Source organism: Ceratocystis lukuohia (assembly GCF_044167205.1).
Source record: "Ceratocystis lukuohia strain C4212 chromosome Unknown Supercontig9_pilon, whole genome shotgun sequence".
Lineage (NCBI taxonomy): Eukaryota > Fungi > Ascomycota > Sordariomycetes > Microascales > Ceratocystidaceae > Ceratocystis > Ceratocystis lukuohia.
The window spans coordinates 1229526-1251336 of record NW_027263528.1 but is presented as its reverse complement, the minus strand read 5'-3'; the positions used below and the strand labels follow the sequence as shown (position 1 = coordinate 1251336).

Below are 21811 nucleotides of genomic sequence, written 5' to 3'. Positions count from 1 at the left end.
GGTCTCTGGTTCCTCATGGCGGGGAGGAGGCGCAAATATAGGAGGAAAAGTGCCATAACAAGGGGGAGGGCTACCATACAAACAAGCTACCGCCTGCAAAGAACAGAGCTACACTCCAAAGGGTAGATGGAGTACATAGAGACCGCAATGTAAAGCACAAAAGGCTAAGTTTGTTGCGCTGCGCTGCAGGGCCTGTTTCAAGTTGAGGGCTCAGGAGGCCAGGCAGAAGTCCCTTGTATGAAGGGAGGGGGGCTTAGAAGCTTAGTTGGGGAAATAGAAGCACAAGAAGGTATACAGAAGCCTGTGAAGCTGTTTGCTTTAAAGAGAAGAGATTTTCAGAGGAAAAAAAAGAAGATACCTGGCTTGAACATCTGTCTAGGAAGGAACATTCGTCCAATCCGGGCTCTACAGACGTCCAAGCTCCACAGTGAACGAGGGTAGTTGCAGCGTCAAACAAAGCACAGCAAGAAGTCATCCAATCAAGGCGGCCAATAAATAGCCCTAGGACTTGTATATTCGTAGGTTATTGTTTGCAGTATATGAATACTACATGATAGACTTATAGCAGGACCATAGGAACATAGGAACTTCATAGCAAGTTTTTAGCAAAATTAGACAATAAAGACTAGGTTTGGTCGTCCCCTTTTCATTTTTTGGGGTTATCTACATCCTACTACAGGGAGCTGTCCAATGTATAGTCACGTGACAGGGCGTTATAGGGCCTTAAAAGTGGGGATACACTTAACGCGTCTTGTCGCCTGCACTCCCATGCGCTCTAAGACGCATAACTATTATGCTAAACCCATGCATCTGCTCACGCTGGTTAAGACAGCCAGGAAGCCTGGCCTTGGTCTTCTGTATTCTACTTGCAGTATCCGCTACTCATCTCATACTATTCTTTGCTCTTTTGCCACCCCCACGTCTACTTCTCCTTTGCTCATCCATACACGCCATCTCAGACATTCGCACTCAACTACCAACTCCAACCGCAATTCTACCAATAACGACGAGATGCCTAAGTGGGTTAGTAAAAAGGGCGATCGCAAGCGGCCTGCCAGCCGCGTCGATGGCTCAGATGATGAAGGTAGCTCTGGCTTCCAGAAAAAGACCAAGCCCAATGCTGAGGTAGCTGGCGATGAAGAATCATGGGCGGTACGTCAACTCGATAAATTCTCTTTCTTCTCTCATTTTCCCACCTCCTACCTTGTCAGCTACTAACTAGCCTATCTTTTTTACAGCTTTCAGGGAAGCGTAAAATCACTCTATCCGAGTTCAAGGGCGCCACCTACGTCAACATTCGCGAGTACTACGATAAAGATGGTGTTGAGCTACCCGGTAAAAAGGTAAGCCAAGTTGAATCACGCCGAGTCGGATAACAAGCTCATTTACCTTTCTCCAGGGCATTTCTCTTAATCTTGAGCAATACCGCACCCTTATGGCCACTATTCCCAAGATCAACAACGCCCTGCTCAGCAAAGGCATAACCCTGCCTCTCTATGAATCGCCTACCGCCTCCCCTTCTAAAGTCAAGACGCACAAAGATGTTGATGTAAATGATGGGAAGGCAGACAAAGAGGAGGAAAAGGAGGAAGAAGAATAAATATGCAATGCCGAGGTTCAGGGACGAAATACAAGATGTACGGGATTCATTTCACTACTGCATTCCCTGCACGCTGCAGGCAGGGCCGGCCTCAGGCTAACCTAATCTCTCGTTATGTACAAATGGACCCGTTAATTATTTATTGACTGTGCCGAGTGCGGCATGCATACCCTCTCCCATTAACGAGTTGTATAGCCCCCGTTTGCAAAGATGGTTTGTCCTGTGATCCATTGGCCTTCTGTCACTAAAAACCGCACAATTGGTGCAATATCTGCGACGTCTGTCAGTCGGCCTTCCATGGCCTGACTTTTGTGGAACTCGACAGCTCCGGCTTCTTCCTGTGGATAGAAAAAGGCTGCTATGTGTCAATATTCACTCTATCGCAACGCACGAGTTGTCACTTACGCGTGTCCATTGGTCCGGGCGCAATGGCGTTTACGCTGATGCGCCGGCCTTGCAACTCCTTTGATACACCTCGTGTGAAGTGTTCCACAGGGGCCTTGGACCCAGCATACGATGTGTACATCCCGGTGAATGCTGCTAGCAAGGACGTTACAATAGTGACGATTTTGCCCCCATGGCTAACATGCTTCGCAGCTTCTTTGAGGATAAAGAAGGCTGCCTTGGAGTTGATCCTGTTCGAAGCAGTTTGTCAGCCATGCCGCCATCTAGGATATTGTCCATACGGATCAAATCACTTACGCAAACATATCATCGTACTCCTCTTCGCTAATCTCCGTTATGCTCTTCTTCAACACCTTGCCTACCGTATTCACCACGATATCAATCCTTTTGAAGTCCTGCAAAACATCCTTGAAAAGCTTCTCGACAGCTCCCGCAGTGCGCAAGTCTCCGGTATAGAACTTCACCTTGTTTTCTGGGTTAGCCGCCACTAGCTCTTTGGTCAAAGCATCAGCCGCCTCCTTCGATGCCTGGGAGTTATAATGCAGGGCCAGAGAAGGGCCGAGTGGGGCCAGAGAGCGGGCAATCTCAGCGCCGAGATTCTTGGCAGCGCCTGTGATGAGGACGACTTTCCCGGACAAAGACATGGCAGTAGATGCAGAGATAATTATGCTATAGAATGGTGGCAACACGGCATCTAGTGAGAAAGCTGTGGAAACCCCCATTGTATTTATATCAGCTTGGAGAGCAATAATAAGTGTGGACGCTCTCTGTCTCTGTCCGTGCTTACTCTATTCCAAAGGATGAAATGTTTGTTGGCAAAGATGATGCGGCCGTAATAGCATAGTAAGCGGCCGTGGCTTACACCAAACAGGATTTATGACCCATTTAGTAGCAAAACTGCTATGTTTGATAGTGCGTAGGTCATCGTCTAACCTATCTTAGACAACGAAGTGTTTATATACATTTGATCTTGCGCTATCATTGTATTACCTATCTCCAGGGTCATACACTGTATCAGACTCGACTTTTAGCCTAGAAATTGTTTAATAAGATGAACATGAGAAAGTTCCTGTACAACTAAAGGCCCATTTAAGTGCAGATTTGTTGTGCGATCCGGGCCTTGACCGGCCTTCCAAGCCGGCCACTACAGTACATGCTAGCACACGCGTAGATGTAGCTTTCGAATTCTCAGACTTTGCACACATCGATAGTCATGTCTATCTCTATGGATATCTCAAACAAGATTCAAAAGATGGCTTGGCTTATACATGCTTTCACGGCATGCAGGGTGATACGTAAATGAGAAATGGTGGATATTGTAGGCTCTAGCTATAATCGCACTCCATCTCCCAGTGCTTCGCTTTACTCATGATAGGGAAGCCTGAGGCTATCTCGTACTTCCATAGTAGAGTATCCCTAATCAGGCTTGACACGAAAGTAGCAAGCGCCTATTAGTAGAGAACCCGAGAGTCACCAAGAACTACAGCAAGGCCCAGGCTCTAATGCGACTACACATGCCGAAAACTACTCATGACAGCCCTGATGAGATACCAACGGAAAGGGCAGAAGGAAACAATGCGGAGATGGAAGCAGCAATGGGAATAGAGACTAAAACGGGGGTTGAGGCGGAAATGATATTTCCTAGCTATTTATCACTAAAAGCCAACCCATTTTTGTATTTTGTTGGCCTACTTGATGGCGTTGGTGCATCTTACACCCAACAAAACAGCAAGATTCTTTCTCTGGCATGTTTACATCACCGCTCCGAGAAATTAAATCTGTAGTTAGGCCTAGACAACCCTTGAAACAGAACGAACTTGTATTCCACCGTCTCCAATTCCACCACTTCTAACTCCGCGCCCGGAGTTGTGTTAATTTTGTTGGGCTCTGATGCATATCGGAATATCCTCGGTAAAATTATGTCTAGCCTAGCTATGAACGAGCCGAGGTTCCCAGCGGCCTGGGCTGAGCTGCAAGCTCAAGGGGACAGCACCTGGCTGGTTCTCAGCAAGATTTCACCCCGCAGTCTTTCCTAGACTCTCTTTATTCTTCTATTGCTTCAGCCGTTACTGCCAGTTGGAAATCATTGAGAGAGTTCTATGGCCCCGTGTGCAGCACAGAATCAGAACAAGCACCCCCATTTCATATACCAAAGTATCGACGTATCGACATCTACAAGCTCATCATGGCTGCAGACAAATCCACGCCACCTCTGCAGCAGAAAACACAGGCCGTCAATGGCATTGCCCTGGTTATCAAGGCAGCGCGCCTAATTCTGCCGGTTGTTGTTGCCGGTGTTGGGTATGCCGCCTGGACCATCAATTGGGTGTCCCTGATCCGCCACTTCTTTCTTGGGCCTGGAAAATGGTCACGCATGGCTTTGCTGGGGTTTGGGTTGATGAACTGGAAGAGTCTGCCGCTCATGTGGACAGTAAGTAGCACAATGATGGCAAACGTCGCTATGAACGACAAGCCCCCAAGTATTCGCTGCTGCTAACAACACCCCTAGTACCGCGTCTGGAAAGGCATCATCATGCATTCGTGGGCTCGCTCTGTGCCCCCCTGCACACCCCGCATGCTTTACGCCCCAATCATCTCGCCATCGCGCGTGCCGCTTTTAGAGATTGACTACAACCTTCACAAGTCAAACTCTACTTACTACTCCGACCTCGACGTCAGCCGCAGTCATCTGGTGTCATATCTAGTCAAGGACGGCATGGTGGCCCTGGCCAACAATGCGCAAACTAAAATCGTCATCAACAGCGCCACAGGAGCACCAGCTACGGGCACGTTTGGCATCATGCTTGGTGCAGCGCACTGCAGTTGGCATCGCGAGATCCCACCAGGCCAGAAGTACGAAGTGTGGACACGCATTCTGAGCTGGGATCGCAAGTGGCTTTACATGCTGACGCACTTTGTGCCTGCAGGTCTCGGCCGGCCATCCGAATACCTGGACCCTAAGAGCGGCAGGGTCAAGAGCAAGAAGGAGCCGGCCGTAGGCTGGGAGAAAAGGATCTATGCTACGGCCGTGAGCAAGTACGTGTTTAAGCTAGATCGGCTCACGATACACCCATCATTGCTTCTGGGCGCTTCTGGGCTTCTGCCCGAGCGGCCTGGTGGCTGGAAGAGAGATGAACTGGTGGAGGTGCCGAGCGAAGAGGCCATCAATGTAGAGCCGACGAAAAGTATTGGTGACAGCGAGAGCAGTCTACATAGCTGGGAATGGGTGGAATGGCGCCGACAACAAGGCATGAAATATGCCAGCGGGTTCCTTAAGCTAGATGAGCTATCTTCGTTTTTCGAGGGTGGTCAAGGGCCCGCCATTGGAGTGTTTGGACCGTGCTGAACAGAAGGGGTGGGTGTCAACAAAGGGGAAAACAAAAAGAGACTGCATACGACAGGGAACGGTCACGTTACTTTTTAGAAGCTGAGAGGTAAGATTAGCTCGGGGTAAGGCAAGGGGGGAGAGGCCTGCCGCAAATTTTATGGTAGTGTGATGAAGAAAAACAAGAGTTTGCTGGAAAGGGAGGGTTACATGCCAAGTGAAGGGTGTGATGTTGAAATACAAGGCTACATCAAGAATCAATATGGCCATGAGAAATATCAGACCACCTTACAGACCATGGCACATGTCCACATAATACTGATATTTCATAAGTTTTTTTTGATTTACGAAAAGAGGTACGCCGAAGCTTTTCTCCTCTCTATTAACATTATCCAAAAAAGCAAAGAAACTAGCGCTGAACCGGTTAACTAAGACGTTTTCCTGTGACCCCGAATTCGCAACGCCGGAGAGCCTTAGGGCCTGTCCACTTGTAGCCGCTTTCAGATATCCGCAATGAAAAGGCAGCCTCCATCTCTGAAATAAGAAGCGCGCTAGCCATTGAAGACGGTCTAAAGAGCAGGCCAGACAAGGTTAGATCACAAGACAAGACTCAACCAATAAAAAGAGAAAACACCTAAAATCCGCCCGTCATGAAGAAAGAAAAGTCCACCCCGTTAGAAGAAAAAAACCATTCACTCGTGCTGAGGGAAGAAAAAAAGAATGTGTTGGCTGCAGCAACATCAATTTACAGAGCCATGGCAACGGCAGCAGCCAGAGCCAGACCAGCGGCGCCAATGCGCTCGGCACCGGAGTCAACAATGGCAGCACCAGTGGTGGAGGCAGCAGGGCTACCGGTGGTGCCAGCGACGCCGGAGGAAGCAGCACCGGTGCCGCCGATCAGGGGAATCAGTCTGGAGTTGGTGCTGGCAGCGGCGGTGGTGGCAGGAGCCTCGGAGCTAGCAGCAGCGGTGGTGCTGGCAGCGGCAGTAGTGCTAGCAGCAGCCGAAGAGGCAGCACCCGAGGTAGTGCTGGCGGCAGCGGTGCTGGCGGCAGCAGAGGAGCCGGCAGCGGTGGAGCCGCTGGAGCCACCCTCGGCGGAGACGGCGGAGCAGATCTTGCTAATCAGGCCAGGGAGCTCTGCGAGGAAGAAAGCAAGTGTTAGTAGGATACGCGGGAGTGGCGTTCAAGGCAAGACACCAGGGTTAGGAACCAAAGGGGGGGGGGGATAGACAAGAAAAAAAGAGTAAAGGGAGAGATAGACGTACGGAGAACGACATTGGACTCGCAGGCACCCTTGAGCAGGCACTCGGTGGCAATGGGGGTCAGCTCAGACAGCTTAGAGCAAGAGCAGGAGTAGTCGCCGGAGCCACAGCCAGCTCCAGACTCGGCAGACTGGATGCACTCAAGAGCGCAAGAGGGGATCTGGGAAATGAGGTCGGCAGAGCCGGCGGCGCTGACCACAGAGGCAACGGCAGCAACGAGAGCGAGAGAGAACTTCATATTGAAAGATTGGGTTGGGGTGTTTAATAAAGTAATTAAAAAGAAGTAGTAGTAAAAGAAAGAAAGAAAAGAGGCAAGATACGAAGAGTGAAAGAAAAGTTGGTTGGGTGAAGAGAAAAAGGAATCTTTCGAGGATGTGAAGGTGGAGGATGCTGCCTCTACTTATACCATTTCCTGGCCAGCCCATCGACCCACTGCGAAGCTACGCAGCTAGAAAGGAGCCCTTGCTAGACTATGCTACGACACAGCCAGGCTTGTAGGCCCATTTCCGTGGAGTTGGGGCACACTATGGGCAATTCCGGCTAACAACCGCATGCATGCATGCAGACCTTGGGTCCATTTTCTGCGTTACTTTTGCGTTAGCGGGCTATGGAACTATTACACGCTACGGAGGGGGGCTTCCTGTATCTTGCTCTCTCCTCTTCTGTTCTCCTATGTCTGCTTGATCCGGCAATGGCCACCACAGTGGCGGAGGTAGCGGGAGCCGCAGCCCAAGGAGAGCTAATCTGGGGTAACGTGGGGGAAGGAATGGATGCTGATCGACGTGGAATGCACTAGGCAGGGCGAAAACATATGGACATGAAGCTGAGCGTGACCGCTTTCCCTACGAGCCAGGAGAAGTAGCTGTTTGCCGCTGCCTGTTGCTGCTCTCAGTCAACTCCAAGTCACAAGCATCATCGTTCCTGGTCGGTCTGTCGGGGTGATGTTTTTCTGGAAGTGGAGTTAGAGGAGCTGGCATGGATGCTGCGGACAGACAGACAGACGACAGACAGCAGCTTTGCATTACATTACATGACATTAACATTAACAGCCACTATGAAGGCTGGGGGTGGAGAGCAAGCCTTTTGAGGAAGAGAAAAGCCCCAAACTCTAATTATCCAAAGCGACATCCGCCGCGGTGCTTGGGCCAATGATAATGGGGGGGATAAAGAAGGATCAATTGTCTCCTCGGGGCATTTGTCTCTTTTGAGAGAAAGGATTTTGGGGGAGGCCAGCAACAGAGCGAGGAGGAAGAGGATGCAGGGGCAGAATGAGGGCCTGGAAGAAGGCGGCCGAGAGAGAGAAAGAGAGAGAGGGAGAGAGAGAGGAAGAGAGAGTGTGAGAGTGTGAGCGAGAGAGAGAGAGAGAGACGAAAGGCGCAAGGCGAGCACACAAAGGAAGCAGGAGAACGAGAAGGCCCAAGATCGTGCGATTGAGATAGACGCCTGGAATTTAAGGCTGATATGCTGCACTCACTCACTCTGAAAACAGCGCCGTCACTATGGGCCCACTAAGTCCACAGCCTATGTAAAAACGGCAGGCTAGCTTCAGTGGATCAGCCCAGCAGCTCTAGCAGCTTCAATAGGCTCTACTAGCTCTGGCTAGTCAAGCCCTAGTTTTTGGCTCTTGCCTTCCTGCTGTTGTTGCCTTGTCACCCCTCTTGCTTTTTGCCTTATTCCCTTTCCCCAACCCTAACCCAGCCCAGCCGCTCTCGTATTTTTCACCAAGATCTTTTAGCGTTTTCATTTACCCGTCGTCGTTTTCTTCAAAAATTGGAGATTCGAGTTCTTTTGCCAGCTTGACTGGCCTATGACTGGTATCACGTTTTTCCTCGGCTTCACAAGCTTTTTTTTCCTGTCAATCATGAATACCAGGTCAAAGAAACGCGCTCGGCGGCGAGATCTGCATCTGCATGATAGTTCCCGCCCCCCATTCCGTCTCTTGTTTCCTGTCTCCCGTCTGTTGTCTGCCTCTCGCTGACTCTTCGTTTGCAGTTTGCTTCTACTGCCAAGCCATAGCAGAGAAGGTTGCGAGATCACGTCACACAAGCATAACCTCGACAAGCCTTGGCCAGAACGTCCCAGTCCAGCCCCCATTCTTGAGCCAGGCCGCTCGCTGTGCTACTGCCAGTATGGCCGCATTGAAATTGACGTGCACGTACGTACGGACGCACATAATACATAATCTTATTTTCTGAAAACAACTCCAATGCAGGCAACGCCATCGTCTTGGTAGCGCTGATGCCTCGACCTGTCTGTCCTTCCGGCAGGACAGGGGGGACAAAGGCAGCCCAAAGGATTTTGCGTCAAAGCTCTTTTGGCGCGTGTTGCTCAAACTTGGAGTCTGGAGCTTTGAACCCCTTCAAGCCCTTCAAGGGAGTGAGGAAAGGAAGCCAAGTCGAAATTGCAAAGAAAAGAAGAAAAGGAAAAGGAAAAGAGGGAAAAAAGGAAAAAGAAACCCAAGGCAAGCTAGGAAACCCCCTAAAACTGACAGTTCAGCGCTCTCTAGATGTCCTGAAAGCATACATACAGTAGACCCCTAGCCCCCCCTATGAAAGCCTGCTGCAAACAAAAAGGCAAAAAGCCTGATAATCACCAGATCTCTTTTCCTGCGTGCCGTCGAGTGGCAAATTCCCGAGTTTTTACTTGGTCTCAAGGGCAAGAAAAACATGAGGCAAATATCTAAAACGAGAGCGTCTGCATGGCTGCTGTAGGCTCCATGAAAAGAATTTTCTTCCTCTTACTGAACATGGCCACCGCCGGCTTTCTCCTCCCTTGACCACAGCAATTGGGAAATAGGGCCGAAGTCTCATCTCTGCCAAACAATCTGCTTTCCCCCAACAAATAGCAAACAAACCACTGTCTCCGCCTCGCTAGCAACATGACATGGATATGGTCCGGCCGGTATACAACGGTCAAGGGACTAGGCGAAGGATGGGAGGAGACAGGACAGGCAAAGCGACGTGCCCCTGGAGGAAAGCCCTATGGTGTCTTGGTAAAAGGGAATCCGATCTGTTCTTCTGCTCTCTCTCTCTCTCTCCATCCGCCATTTTCCTAAAACCCTCACGTGTAATTCCGTGCTCCGCCAGGAACTTCACAGCCACAGCACCCTGTCAGCGGAATGCACGGAGTCCTTTTCATCAGTCTTCTCTCGTCCGCCGTTGCTATTGCCGGTTTGGAGATGCGGTAATGTAAATCAAACTTGGATGTCTCGGCTTCTCTTCTTGTTTAAGCCTCATCTGGCATCTTGAGTAGACACTTACTTCTTGACTCGACTGGTCTTGATGTCAGCTACGACAAGATAGGATCTAGAGAAGTCCTTCCAGTCCTCCCCCCCCCTTAGCCTGTTTTCCTCCTGCCAAGGATGCGAAAAAGCTTCCTTAAACTAAGCTTTCATAATGTTAAACCAAACCCTTCTGGTCAGCTCCTTCTTCCCCAACAACTTTCCTCATCTTGTTCGACGTCTGCCGTCTTCCTTCGCCTCTTCCTTTTCCTTCGCTCTCTTCTTGTCCCTGTGGATGGGCTTTTGCTTATCCAACTCTTTGTTTATGCAAGGGGAAAAGTCCCAGGCTTGCTATGTGTGTCCCTGAGTACACCGTACTTCTAGATCTATCCCACCCGCCTCTAGGTCTACGGGTTACATGTAACCATGGTAATTAATCAAACGCGACATCAAATTTAAAAACAGCTGAGACAGGACAGGCAAGACAATGTCGGCCTTGTCAAACTTAAAGAACAGATGGTGAACAAGCAAAAAGAGCTAAATGAATTTCTGTCCTGAGCCTCCCAATCTCCAAGTCATTTAAAAACCTCAAACACGAATTTGAGCAGATCAGGCTATAAGATGGTCCGCTAAAAAAGCGAGAAATGCCGCTCACTGTCACTGCAGCACCTTGGAGGCACCTAAGCCCCTTGAGGGAATGGGTGAATGCTGCCGGACCGAGGTCGGTCTCTAGACATAACAAGGGTTATCGTGTTAGGGTTTTGTGGCTTGTTTACGTTTTATCAATAACTATTTATTGTCTCATCTCTAACGAAGGTTCCATCAATAGACGTTAAATATATTCAAGTTCAAGAAGGTTCCATCAAGAGAGGAAAATTTGGAAGCGGGGAATGTACCTGGATCTCGGAGTAGCGTGATCACGTGCCAAGGGTTACTATTTTCATGTAACCCTTCTGTTGCTCAACCCCTCTCGTTTTGTGCAACCATCATAGATATCCTAAGTCAAGCATCTCACCCATTGCTTTGTTCAAAAAACAGTCAGCACTGAAATACTCCCTTTTATTACGTTTACACTTTTTAGTATCATTTCCGAGAATGGCGCAGGAAAAGAAAAATGTACTGTTCGTCTGTCTAGGCAACATTTGCCGCTCAACCATGGCCGAAGGCATCTTCCAGTCCATCGCACGGAAAAAGCAGCATGGAGATTTGATTGACAGAATTGACTCGTGTGGAACCGGTAAGTCTGCGGGGAGGGGCGATAGGCAAGGGGAAGAAGTCTGTTCGGCTGGGGCTGAATGCGGGCTGTTTTTCATGTCTAACAAATATGCACAACCTCTAGGTGCGTATCACGTCGGCGAAGGGCCCGATTCACGGACCATGGCAACACTACAGAAGAATGGGATTACCGACTACGTCCACTCCGCACGCAAGGTCCAGCCCTCCGACTTTGATAGGTTCGACTATATTTTTGCCATGGACCGGTCTAATCTATCAGACTTGCAGTCAATGCAGCAGCAGCGGGACAAGTCCAAGGGCGAGCCGCGTGCCAAGGTCATGCTCTTTGGCGAGTACTCCGACTCAGGCAAGGCTGAAGTGGTTCATGACCCGTACTATGGCGGGAATGAGGGTTTTGAAGAAGCTTACAAAAGATGCTTGGCTTACACGAACAACTTCCTTGCGGCCTTGAACAAAGAGAGAGGGGGGAAAGAGGATAATTAGAGGACAGAATAGCCATGTCTGCGGCACAATGATCTTTGCCATTCCTTATTAATTGGCCAAAGCTTCACAAATTACAGCAACAAATTAGCATCAATTGCGACGATAGGGCCAGCCACAGAATCATCACTCAATGGGTCTGTCCGGATGATACGACTTCTCATTCATGTCTCCGTGTTTTGAAACTCACGAGATGCGACTGTTCTAAGATCTTGATATCTTAAGAAACACTTGTCGTGTATCGTCTATGCCTGCATGCTGCTCCAGCTCTGTTGTAGCCGGACATAAAAAGACTAGCTCCCTGTAAACTTATCTGGTATGACTACACCATAACTTGGGCTTGACTGTCCATGTTGACACCCATGAACTCTGAAAAAAACATTTCTAGCTGTTATTTGAGTTAAAATTGTCTGTCGAAACGTGGCGGTGGGAATAAAGCACGGATCCAAGGTAGAAGCTGGCAGAGAATTGCAGCAGCCGCCACCCAATATTCGAGCACGATGGCGAACTCTGGATGGGGCTTTAGACACTTGGTATAGGCTTGGCATCTGGGTGTAATGCGAGCTTTATCTTTGTTTACAATGCTACTTTCCCCAGTATCACTTATGTGGTTGCTGAGCTGAGGCGCAACCAAGACATCAGTTATGCCTTCAAGGGTGCTGGACACAAGTAGATGCGAGAAAAGCTGCCGCTTCTCAAAACAGGGCCATTTGTCTAGCGATATGCTCTTGGTAGCTCACCCTTGAGGGTCTAATGCATTGGGAGACAGACATACGGACATTGCCTCAGGCAGAGCAAAAAGACAGAGAGTGGTGGCCTGTGGCTTGCCTCTATAGCGATCCTGGCGTTAATGGCCGGAGGGTTGGGTTACAGCCTGGCCATCTCTGCTTCGGACGGTGGATATCTAGCTTCTGGCTAAGACTGAATGGGTCTCGCATTTTGGCAGTTGAAGAAGCAACTAGGTCTAGCCCGTGGACTGTTTCAGGTATAGAAGCTCACTGGAGGGCGGGCCTCCGTGGCCATGAGACTGTTGGTGTTGGCGATACTGCTGGTGGCATTTGAAGAAGCGGATGCTGAGGGCTAGATGCGGCCAGGAAATGGCCCTCAAAGCGAGAGATATGTGTTGGTATCGTGAGGGTGAGTCCTTATGAGACCAGAGATTTGAGAGACCCATGTTATCTGGCGACAACTGTTGAAAAAAGGGTCTCCAGAGGGAAAGGTTGAGATAAGGGGCGGAGCATTCACTTCACTGCTACTGGCATGCCTCTCGCAAAAAAGCGATATTGTTTGCACGGCCTAGAATATTTTCCTATGGCTGTTTTGGGCATGTGTCCCCCAGCTGCTGGCCAGCGACGGAGCCCGCAGACACGACTTGAGAGGAACCTGCATCCTGTGGCCAGGCTTTGGGGCTGCGCGTGCTTGGAATGAGGAAGATGATGCCTCTACGAAGCCAAGGATGGGGAAGAGGGCAGACCGCTTTGCGAGCAAGTGAGCAAGCGACAGAGAAGGACTGAAGACGGGTGGAAGATAGATGGTTGTGCTAGAAACAAAAGCAAGTTCCAAGTGCATGCTAAGGTGGAGGGAGTTCAGCCGTGACTTGCTTCCGTATGGCCCGTAGTCAAATACATGCTGGACTGTAGTGTACGTAAGCACATAATGTAATGCAGAATAATAAAACAGCAAGCCCCTGGTCTGCCGTTGGATTCTCCACGCGCCCTCGAGCTCAAACTAGGCTTAATGATCTTAGGCGGTAGTGTAGGAGAGATTTTGAGGAAAGGGGTGGATCTTTGGAAACACTGGCGAGAAGCGAAGGGCGCGTGCGGTGATCGGAAAGAAATGAAGCATGGAGGCATATGAGGTGAGAGAGAAAGGGAGAGAGAGATATCGGGATAAGAACGGAAATAATAAGAAGGGCAGGAGTCAAATTAACTGCGAAGAAACGATGAAGGAGAAGGGGAAGGGGCAGGAGAGATCAAAGATTATTGACATTGAGTCTCGAACCAGCCAATCGATGGATGGCCTTGACAGATGTTGCATCTCAACTTCAGACTGGCCCTGGTAGATAGGACTATGTGTTTCTATTTTGGGGGTGTTCCTTCAGCCCGTCTTTCTCTTCCCTTTCATCTCTTCATCTTGTCGAGGGCTGAGTGCTCGCTGATTGCTGCTGCTCTGTGGAAAAGCAGGAATACCCAATTAGGTCGGGGGACTCAGAGCATGAGGAGACGAGACATAATAATGAATGACATTTGCCTACACTTCCAACATGTCCGTCCCTCTCCCCTCAGCTTGGCAGATGTTTTTTTTAGGCATCTAATTCCAGGGGGAGAAGGGGGGCGAGAGCGGCGTAAAGGCCAATCCTAGACACGACACAGGCAAAGGTGCTAGACGAGGGTGCTAGAAGAAGAGGGGCACTAAGCAGAGGTGCTGGACGAAGACCTTGGACGTAAAGTAAAGCCTGACCAAGAGACTTGAGAAGAAGAAATCCAAGCAGGGCTAAGTGCGCTAGAAGAAGAGTTAGAAGAGAGAAGGGGGAAGAAGCCATCGCAGACCCCTTGCCTTGCCTCCCCTCCCTCCTTTGCCCCCGGTCCTCTGTCTAAGCCGAAACGACGAACCTTCTTGTCCTTGTCCGTGTTCTCTCATCTTGGTAAGGGTGGTGGAAGGCGCTATTACTGCTCTTCTCTTCCTGTGTGCCCGGACCGAACCTGCTCGGCCACTGTTGCTATTTTTTGACGCTTGATGACACTTTTCATTTTCCTTTGTTTTTGGTTATTTTGCACTGGAACATTGAGAGAATAATAAATCATCTGCTTCTTTTTTTACTCCTTCTTGCGACACCATCACATCACATCAAAAAGGCAGCGATTCCCTCGTCTTTGTTCTTGTTTTCCTACCGACCACTCCCCCTCACCACTACAACGCTGATCTCACTGTGATTGGCCCGCTCTTTCTTCTCTTTCATTGTCTCTATTTGCTTTTCTTTGCTTGATCTTTTGGACTTCTCATTTTTGCACTTGACCTTTGTTGTATTCATCGTATCATTCTGGACGTTTTGCTTCGTTATAAACACGGCAGCCGCAGTACATATTCCCTTTTTTTTATTCTTTTTTTTTTTTTTCCTTTTTTCGTCCATTTTCCCTCTATTTTCTTCTCGCTTTTTATACGCTGCTGGTCAACCTCAAGGCACCAAGCAACGTGCAGCCAGACAGACCACATCTCCGCTTTCTATAGACCCCGCACATTGCTACTATAACAATCCTTATCGCGTGCCTCCCTATTTCGACAAGGCCCCGATCTCGATCTCGACCTCGACCTCGACCTCGACTTCGACCTCGATTGACGTTCCCGCATTTTGCAACTACCTAATTTTTCTACCACCGCTTTTCGTCCCTTCCCAAAATGGCCGAAGTACAGGGTCGCAAGGTCTTCAAGGTCTTCAACCAAGACTTTTATGTGGATGAGCGCTACACTGTGACCAAGGAGCTGGGTCAGGGCGCCTATGGCGTGGTCTGGTGAGTATCTGCCTGTCCCTCCCTCTGCATCCCGCACCCGATCTAACACCGCAATTCTCTTCTCCACAGTGCCGCCGTCAACAACTTCACCAACGAAGGTGTTGCCATTAAGAAGGTCACCAATGTCTTCAGCAAGAAGATTCTCGCCAAGCGCGCTCTACGTGAGATAAAGCTACTGCAGCACTTCCGTGGCCACCGCAATGTAAGACATCTCCATCTCCGTCTCCCCCTCCCCTTCCCTCCGCCTTTGTTGCTCTAGCTTTTCTAACACGCCCATGCGCCCATTCTTCAGATCACCTGTCTCTACGACATGGACATCCCCCGTCCCGATAACTTCAACGAGACCTACCTCTACGAAGGTAAACAGATGCCCCCCACCCCGCCAATTCCCCCTTGGAAACATTCCCCACTAACCTTCTCGCCATATCAATAGAGCTGATGGAATGCGATCTTGCCGCCATTATCCGCTCCGGCCAGGCCCTCACCGACGCCCATTTCCAGTCCTTCATCTACCAGATTCTGTGCGGTCTCAAGTACATCCACTCCGCAAATGTGCTCCACCGTGACCTGAAGCCCGGTAACCTGTTGGTCAATGCCGACTGCGAGCTCAAGATTTGCGACTTTGGCCTGGCCCGTGGATTCTCCATTGACCCCGATGAGAACGCCGGATACATGACCGAGTATGTTGCCACCAGATGGTACCGTGCTCCCGAGATTATGCTCAGCTTCCAGAGCTACACTAAGGCTAGTAAGTAGTCGCACTGCCATGGGGAAAGAAAAACAGTGACCTCTCGGCTAACCACTCTTTTCTTTTTTTTTTTTTTTCTCTCTCTAGTCGACGTCTGGTCTGTTGGCTGTATTCTTGCTGAGCTGCTTGGTGGCCGTCCCTTCTTCAAGGGCCGTGACTACGTTGACCAGCTGAACCAGATTCTCCACATCCTCGGAACTCCCAACGAAGAGACCCTGTGCCGCATCGGCTCTACTCGCGCCCAGGAATACGTCCGAAACCTGCCCTACATGCCTAAGAAGCACTTCACCTCGCTCTTTCCCAACGCTAACCCACAAGCCCTTGATCTGCTGGACCGCATGCTGGCCTTCGACCCTTCGCAGCGCATCAGCGTTGAAGAGGCTCTGGAGCACCCTTATCTATCCATCTGGCACGACCCTTCGGATGAGCCCGAGTGTCCCACCACCTTCAACTTCGACTTTGAGGTTGTTGAGGATGTCAGCGAGATGCGCAAGATGATCCTCGCCGAGGTCTACCGCTTCCGTGAGATTGTTCGCCAAGTGCCTAATGCCCAGACTGGAGGTGCAGCCGCAGCCGGCCAGCCAGCTCAGGTTCCCATGCCCCAGGGTGGGGGCTGGACGTCAGAGGACCCACGGCCGCAGGAGTACATGGCCCAAGCACAGGGCTTGGAGGCCGAGTTGGCGCGGGGATAGATCTGATACAAACGAACATATACAAACATTCATACACAAACGTAAAACATCCATGGCTGAGAGGCTGTCTTTTTTTTTTTTCTCCATTGGCCTCTAGTTGAGCTTCTAGATTGCCCCCGTCGGCTTCAGTCAGCCCTTTGGGTGTGCATAGCACGCACGTCATATATCCATCTACACACCTAGGTTGAACTTGTTGTTACATATAATATCATGAAACTCTCTGCCGGATTCTTTTCCGTCGTCGTCTGTTCTTGTCATCTTTTCGCTCTTGATTATTTTTTGCAGCTGAAGCGTACAAATGATACTAACTATTGCTATTGCTATCTTGACCAACACGATACAGCCAGGGAAGAAAAACAAAATAGATCAGCTAAAACGACACGTCAAGTTAAGCAAACTCTGGTAATTAGACGCACAACAAATGATAACTAACACTGGATGGCCAATGCCATCATTCCGAAAACCACACATTAAAAAGTTCAAAAACAATCACCAAATAACGCCGTCTGTCTATCCCTCCCTCTCTAGGGCATAGCCCAAGACATTAGAAATTCTACGCCTTCACCGTCCCCTTTCCTTATCCTCTCCAAGTCTATTTGGGAGGGCCGTACAGGAAATAGTACGCCGTATAAACAGAGCTATCATCGCCAGCACCACTGCAGGTGTGGGGTGTTCCACCAGCAGTTTCGACGCGGTATCCGGCAGTAAGGCACACTGAGCCACCAACATCGCCAATATACAGCCATGGAGCCGCTGGCTCTCCATTCGGCCCAGCGGTTGCATTAGCCGGAGCTGGCTGTGATGCCAGCTTGGCTGCCAGCAGCTTCTCGCCGTTAGTCAGCTCAAAGCGAGGCACCTTTTGCGCATCAAAGAAGTGCACACCGACATATGGCAGCGGCGGCTGCACTCCGGCTGCACTCAGATCCAGGGGTGCTACGGGTGCCTTGGGGAAGGGATCTGCTGATGCACCTTCGGCGGACTGGTCAACACGCGTGTTGGGTGCGGTTGCGAGAGGTACTGCTGTTTGAAGCAATGCCGGCCCTGTGAGGCCAAGGAACTGCTCGAGTGATACTGAGAAGGGGCTCTGGCCGGGGTACAATGCCATAGCATCATAGAGCACGGCGAGGGCCCCGGTGGCTTCGGCAGTAGCGCCTTCGCCGGAGCAGGTGTAGTTCTGGTAGCCGTGGCCGAGAACAATACGCTTGAGGACTAGACCTTCAGGCACAGCAGGGAGCTCAGGTGCTGTGTGCGAGGAGAAAAGGAAGTATTAGTAAGTTTTAAAGAAAACGGTAAGGGCTGCGGTGGCACTTGGTCAACTTACACACACCAGACACAGGCAGGGCCGGTTCTTCCTTGGGCGTCCGGTTGAAGGAAGGAGGAAAGCGGGATTGCAGCGTCACAGCACGCGCATGAACATGGCTAACAAGAAGGGCGGCAAGGAAGGTTACTGTGGAGAAATGCATAATGCCAGAGTTCGAAGAAGCTCCTCTTAATGTCAAGGGAAAAAGAAGTGGAAGATAAGGAGTAGGACAAAGAGGAAGGGTTCAGTGACGATCACGGTGAGATAACTGGCCAGCCAGGGCTATACGCTGTATATAACACAACACAGCGCAACACACGTACACGCAGATGCTGCACGCAAATATAGCAAATAAGACAGTGTAAAAATAAAGTGGCAGACTTAAGCGCAAGGCGGCAAGTGGTGGCAGTGTTTGATTGGGTGGCGGGCGTTTAAACTGAAAAAAAGAAAAGGGAAAAAAGGTTATATGCAGACGCAACGCAAGGTGAGGTAAGGGTGAATAAGAGTCAATAAGGTATCAACAACTGCAAGGAGAGATAAAGAAAAGGGCTGGGGGCTCTTCTTATACGAAAAGACGGAAAGAAAAAAAGAAAGAAGAGATTGGAAAATACGGCTAGCTGCTTTGGCGAGAAGGAAAGAGTGTAGAAAACACCAGAGGGTTGTAGCGAGAGATATAAAAAGAAATCGGTGGTAATGGTGGTCATGAAGTGGCTGAGGACTACTTGGACAGCTAGCAGCAGTGTTGCCCAGCTTTATATGTAAGTGTATGCACCATGGTCACTTGTTGTCTCGTTACCCCATCCCCGCCTCCGACCTCCGGTATTCTCTTGCTTCTCACTGTTACTTTTTCGTTTACTTTGCAGTGTCAGCTCCATCCCGCTAGACCCGAAGAACCGCCCCTAGAACTAGGGCACGGGCTGGCTAAAACCTCGCAACCAATATGTCTCTCCCTCGCCGACGAGGAGAGTCGACGAGGAGGCTCGGGTCTCAGTCTCAGTAGTGTAACAAGAAGGCAGAGACCACAGACGAATACAACGAGGTGAGAACAACAGAGACACGAGGACATGGGGTTGCTGAAAGACAGAGCTGTACAGTCAACAGATAGATTGTTTCTCCTGCCTGAAATTACCGGGCCGCCGGTGCTCCTGGCTGCTATCCTGTGCTTATACTGAGCCAAGAAAGCTTGGACATTGCTAGGCTACGCTGCATGGTTGGGAAAGAGAACAAAACAGTTGACACAAAAAAGCTTGTCACGAAACAAAAGCCTATTACAACATGCGTTTAACAAGACCGTGGCACGGTTGTTTTGGAGGGGAGGAGGAGAGAGCCAGGGTTTTGGCTTTTTGACAAGTTGTCAAGCTAGGAAGTTTGTTTGTTTCAAGGCTAAGAAGGCAGCAAAAAAGAGTCACAAAGCACAGTGAAAGCGAGAGCGAGACAAAGCACGGGCCCAGGAACAGCAAGAAGAAAAGAAGCAGAAGAAGAAAGGGAGCAATAGAACAAAAAGAAGAAAGTATGAAGACTGGGGGGTTATGTCAGGGTTGGGGTTGGGGCTTTGGTGCTGAGCTGGGTATCAGAGGAGAGAAAAGTGCATGATGAGCACAGGAACGTGCACCATAGCAAAAAAGAAAAGGTGAAGCCGGGGATATTCCCACTAGGCTATCATGAAGATTTGAAATGAAGTACAGGTACGGGGTCAAATCGACATCAAGCGAGCTTTTCTCACTAGCGAGCATCTTATTTTCTTCGAAAGCCGCTGCCCACATGTCCATCTTGTGTTGAACATCATCTTCCCTCTGACTTCGTTATTCTGCATTAGGCTCGTGTGTCTAGTTCTGATCAACCTTCAGCTCCATGCGAGCAGACACACTATGCAGTTTGCAGAAGATCCCCTTCTTATCCTAGTAATCTAGAAGATCACTGCAGGCTGGCACGCTTGAGGAAGGGGGACTAAAAAGTAAAATCAAGAAAAACGAGTGGTGTTTATTCTATCGTATTAGGGTTAGACACTCGAGAAATCCCAAGAGACTCGAGGCTATTTTTAGACCGTACTTTTTGGTAGTACAAGAGTTGCTGGTGGTAATTACTTGTTTTGGTTTGGATAACGGTGACGTCCTCCTCGTCTTCCCCTGGCCTTCATGTCTCTTCCCTTTCTTCTTTCTGTCCTCTATCTCCGTTACTTATTCTTTTTTCGCAATGTTTACGCATGCATATCTTATTTCAAAAGCCCACAACTGCTCGCTGTATTACAATCTAGGAATCGCACAAACTGGATCCGCTGTGTCTTGGCTGCATGTAATACATAGCTGTACCAATAGAACAGTGAAGAAATAAAGCCCTGTTACTGGGCACGACGCTAATATTATCCGCCCGTTTTCCCGTCTCCGCCTTTCTATATACATCTTTCTATCTGCTACACTATTCCCCAATATAGATATTACAACCTGTCTGATTTTCACCTCTCCCTTGTCCTTGTATTAATTATGTGCACACACCAGCTAACATTGCGCCAAGACTCACTTCAGCTCAAGCCTCTGCTGCCCTTGTACTTGGCTGGCCCGGTGGGGACGTTCGTACCGTTTCTGGCTCGCGTGTCTCCTCTCTCAGCTGTCTTATATCAAGAACTCTAGATCCGCGCACTACCGCTGGTGCTGGTCTTTCTAGGCTGTGTGCTGATGCGAAACCTGGCGACCCTAGTCCTAGTGGCACTCCTCTTCCCTCTGGCCCTATAATGCCCAATCCCCTAGGTAGAGACCCCGTCGACCCCCCGCAGAATCCCCAGATCTAGACCCACCTATGGTATCCCTCATGGATCCCCGAGACAGCATCATCTCTGGTCTCCCACTCAAGAGATGCACTGCCGAGGGTGTCGTGGTGGCTGTGGGCTTTGCGTGCTTTTTGCGGCGCTGGAAAAAGAAGAACTCCCAGGACCCGATGATGCCTAGGAGCACAACAAAGAAGACAGGCGCTGCTATCCAGGCATAGTAGGCCTTGGAGGCGTTGGATGGATTGGAGGAAAAGTGCTCGGCATCTGTAGAAGAGGGAAGAGAACTGTGGGTTTCGGTGGCGGTGGCTGCAGGAGAGGAGGATTAGCATAAGGTGGAGAGCCAGCATACGGTGAGAACAAGGCAAGGAGAGGTAAATGTAGGGCTGCAGTGAGTAGGAGAGAAGGCACGTACGGATTCCTAGAATTGTTTCGACACTAAGCGTCGCCGTGTTGAATACGGAGGTAGAAGAATCTTCGTTGTTGTCTTCCTCGTCGTCATTATCATCGTTATCTTCTTCGTCGACAATATCAGAGTCGGGCACGGCTGTTTGGACAGCATCATCTGAGTCATCCTCTGGAGCTGCAGCCCGAGGCGAGTTGTGCACATGTGAAGCCAAGGCGGTGAATGTCGCGGGGAAGCGCATGGTCAAGGTGAGGATGCAAGAATAAGGAATAGAGATAATTGCATAGGAGCAAGCAAGAGAGATAGGTGGAAAGAAAATTAAAAGAAGAAGCGGAAGGGCATAGAATCTTATATATTAAAAGCTATCATTCAATCGTGTCGTCAACATTTCACAATCTCTTGGCTCGCAGCCTCAGATGCCGCTGCCATATAGCAGCATCCGAATCTGGTCTTGTGTACCAGGACCTGAATACGCCCATCTATTTTAATCTTGCTGTTTGTCCTATACATACAGCCTTAGAATGCTGCAGGGAAGCGTTGATATTATCCGAGTCTGAGCCTCACTGCTTGTTCTTCACGGTAGCTATGGCTACACAAACACGAGAGGTGAGTTGAGTTGAGCCTAACGCAAGGTCAAATAGTAGGCCAAGTCAGACTCAGCACGCCTCTTTGTCTTTTTTTTTTTTTTTGCTTTTTGCCTGAAAAAAAGGGGAAGATTGATAATAGAGAGTGATAAAGATCATGGGTGAGCGATAACACACCGTCCACAAAGAGAAAGGATCAGCCACAGGCAAAAGAACCTAAGAAAGCTGACGTAGGACTAGGGGGAGGTGGGACTAATTGCTGGCCATTATGTCTCCCCTCTTT

General features: G+C 49.7%; 8 protein-coding genes across 8 annotated transcripts; 4 read left to right on the top strand and 4 right to left on the bottom strand.

The window, feature by feature from the left end:
• Positions 1-768: 768 nt before the first annotated feature.
• HOO65_090302 (putative RNA polymerase II transcriptional coactivator) lies at positions 769-1600 on the top strand (the record flags this gene model as incomplete). Its single annotated transcript, XM_071004593.1, has 3 exons — positions 769-1152; positions 1239-1343; positions 1400-1600. 3 exons carry the CDS (start codon positions 769-771, stop codon positions 1598-1600), a joined length of 690 nt encoding a protein of 229 aa, XP_070856188.1.
• A 179-nt stretch (positions 1601-1779) lies between these two features.
• On the bottom strand, positions 1780-2649 carry HOO65_090301 (Short-chain type dehydrogenase/reductase; the record flags this gene model as incomplete). Its single annotated transcript, XM_071004588.1, has 3 exons — positions 1780-1958; positions 2006-2235; positions 2303-2649. The coding sequence occupies 3 exons, from the start codon at positions 2647-2649 to the stop codon at positions 1780-1782; spliced, it is 756 nt and encodes a 251-aa protein (XP_070856187.1).
• A 1541-nt stretch (positions 2650-4190) lies between these two features.
• On the top strand, positions 4191-5351 carry HOO65_090300 (capsule polysaccharide biosynthesis protein; the record flags this gene model as incomplete). The annotated part of the gene is made up of 2 exons (XM_071004561.1): positions 4191-4436; positions 4515-5351. 2 exons carry the CDS (start codon positions 4191-4193, stop codon positions 5349-5351), a joined length of 1083 nt encoding a protein of 360 aa, XP_070856186.1.
• A 724-nt stretch (positions 5352-6075) lies between these two features.
• Positions 6076-6830, bottom strand: HOO65_090299 (CFEM domain protein; the record flags this gene model as incomplete). The annotated part of the gene is made up of 2 exons (XM_071004609.1): positions 6076-6467; positions 6596-6830. 2 exons carry the CDS (start codon positions 6828-6830, stop codon positions 6076-6078), a joined length of 627 nt encoding a protein of 208 aa, XP_070856185.1.
• A 4137-nt stretch (positions 6831-10967) lies between these two features.
• HOO65_090298 (Low molecular weight phosphotyrosine protein phosphatase) lies at positions 10968-11531 on the top strand (the record flags this gene model as incomplete). The annotated part of the gene is made up of 2 exons (XM_071004619.1): positions 10968-11049; positions 11152-11531. The coding sequence occupies 2 exons, from the start codon at positions 10968-10970 to the stop codon at positions 11529-11531; spliced, it is 462 nt and encodes a 153-aa protein (XP_070856184.1).
• Positions 11532-14924: 3393 nt separating this feature from the next.
• HOO65_090297 (Mitogen-activated protein kinase spm1) lies at positions 14925-16477 on the top strand (the record flags this gene model as incomplete). Its single annotated transcript, XM_071004515.1, has 5 exons — positions 14925-15037; positions 15107-15239; positions 15330-15396; positions 15471-15785; positions 15873-16477. 5 exons carry the CDS (start codon positions 14925-14927, stop codon positions 16475-16477), a joined length of 1233 nt encoding a protein of 410 aa, XP_070856183.1.
• A 592-nt stretch (positions 16478-17069) lies between these two features.
• On the bottom strand, positions 17070-17940 carry HOO65_090296 (uncharacterized protein; the record flags this gene model as incomplete). The annotated part of the gene is made up of 2 exons (XM_071004587.1): positions 17070-17719; positions 17799-17940. 2 exons carry the CDS (start codon positions 17938-17940, stop codon positions 17070-17072), a joined length of 792 nt encoding a protein of 263 aa, XP_070856182.1.
• A 2355-nt stretch (positions 17941-20295) lies between these two features.
• On the bottom strand, positions 20296-21185 carry HOO65_090295 (uncharacterized protein; the record flags this gene model as incomplete). The annotated part of the gene is made up of 3 exons (XM_071004586.1): positions 20296-20381; positions 20569-20847; positions 20954-21185. 3 exons carry the CDS (start codon positions 21183-21185, stop codon positions 20296-20298), a joined length of 597 nt encoding a protein of 198 aa, XP_070856181.1.
• Positions 21186-21811: the final 626 nt, after the last annotated feature.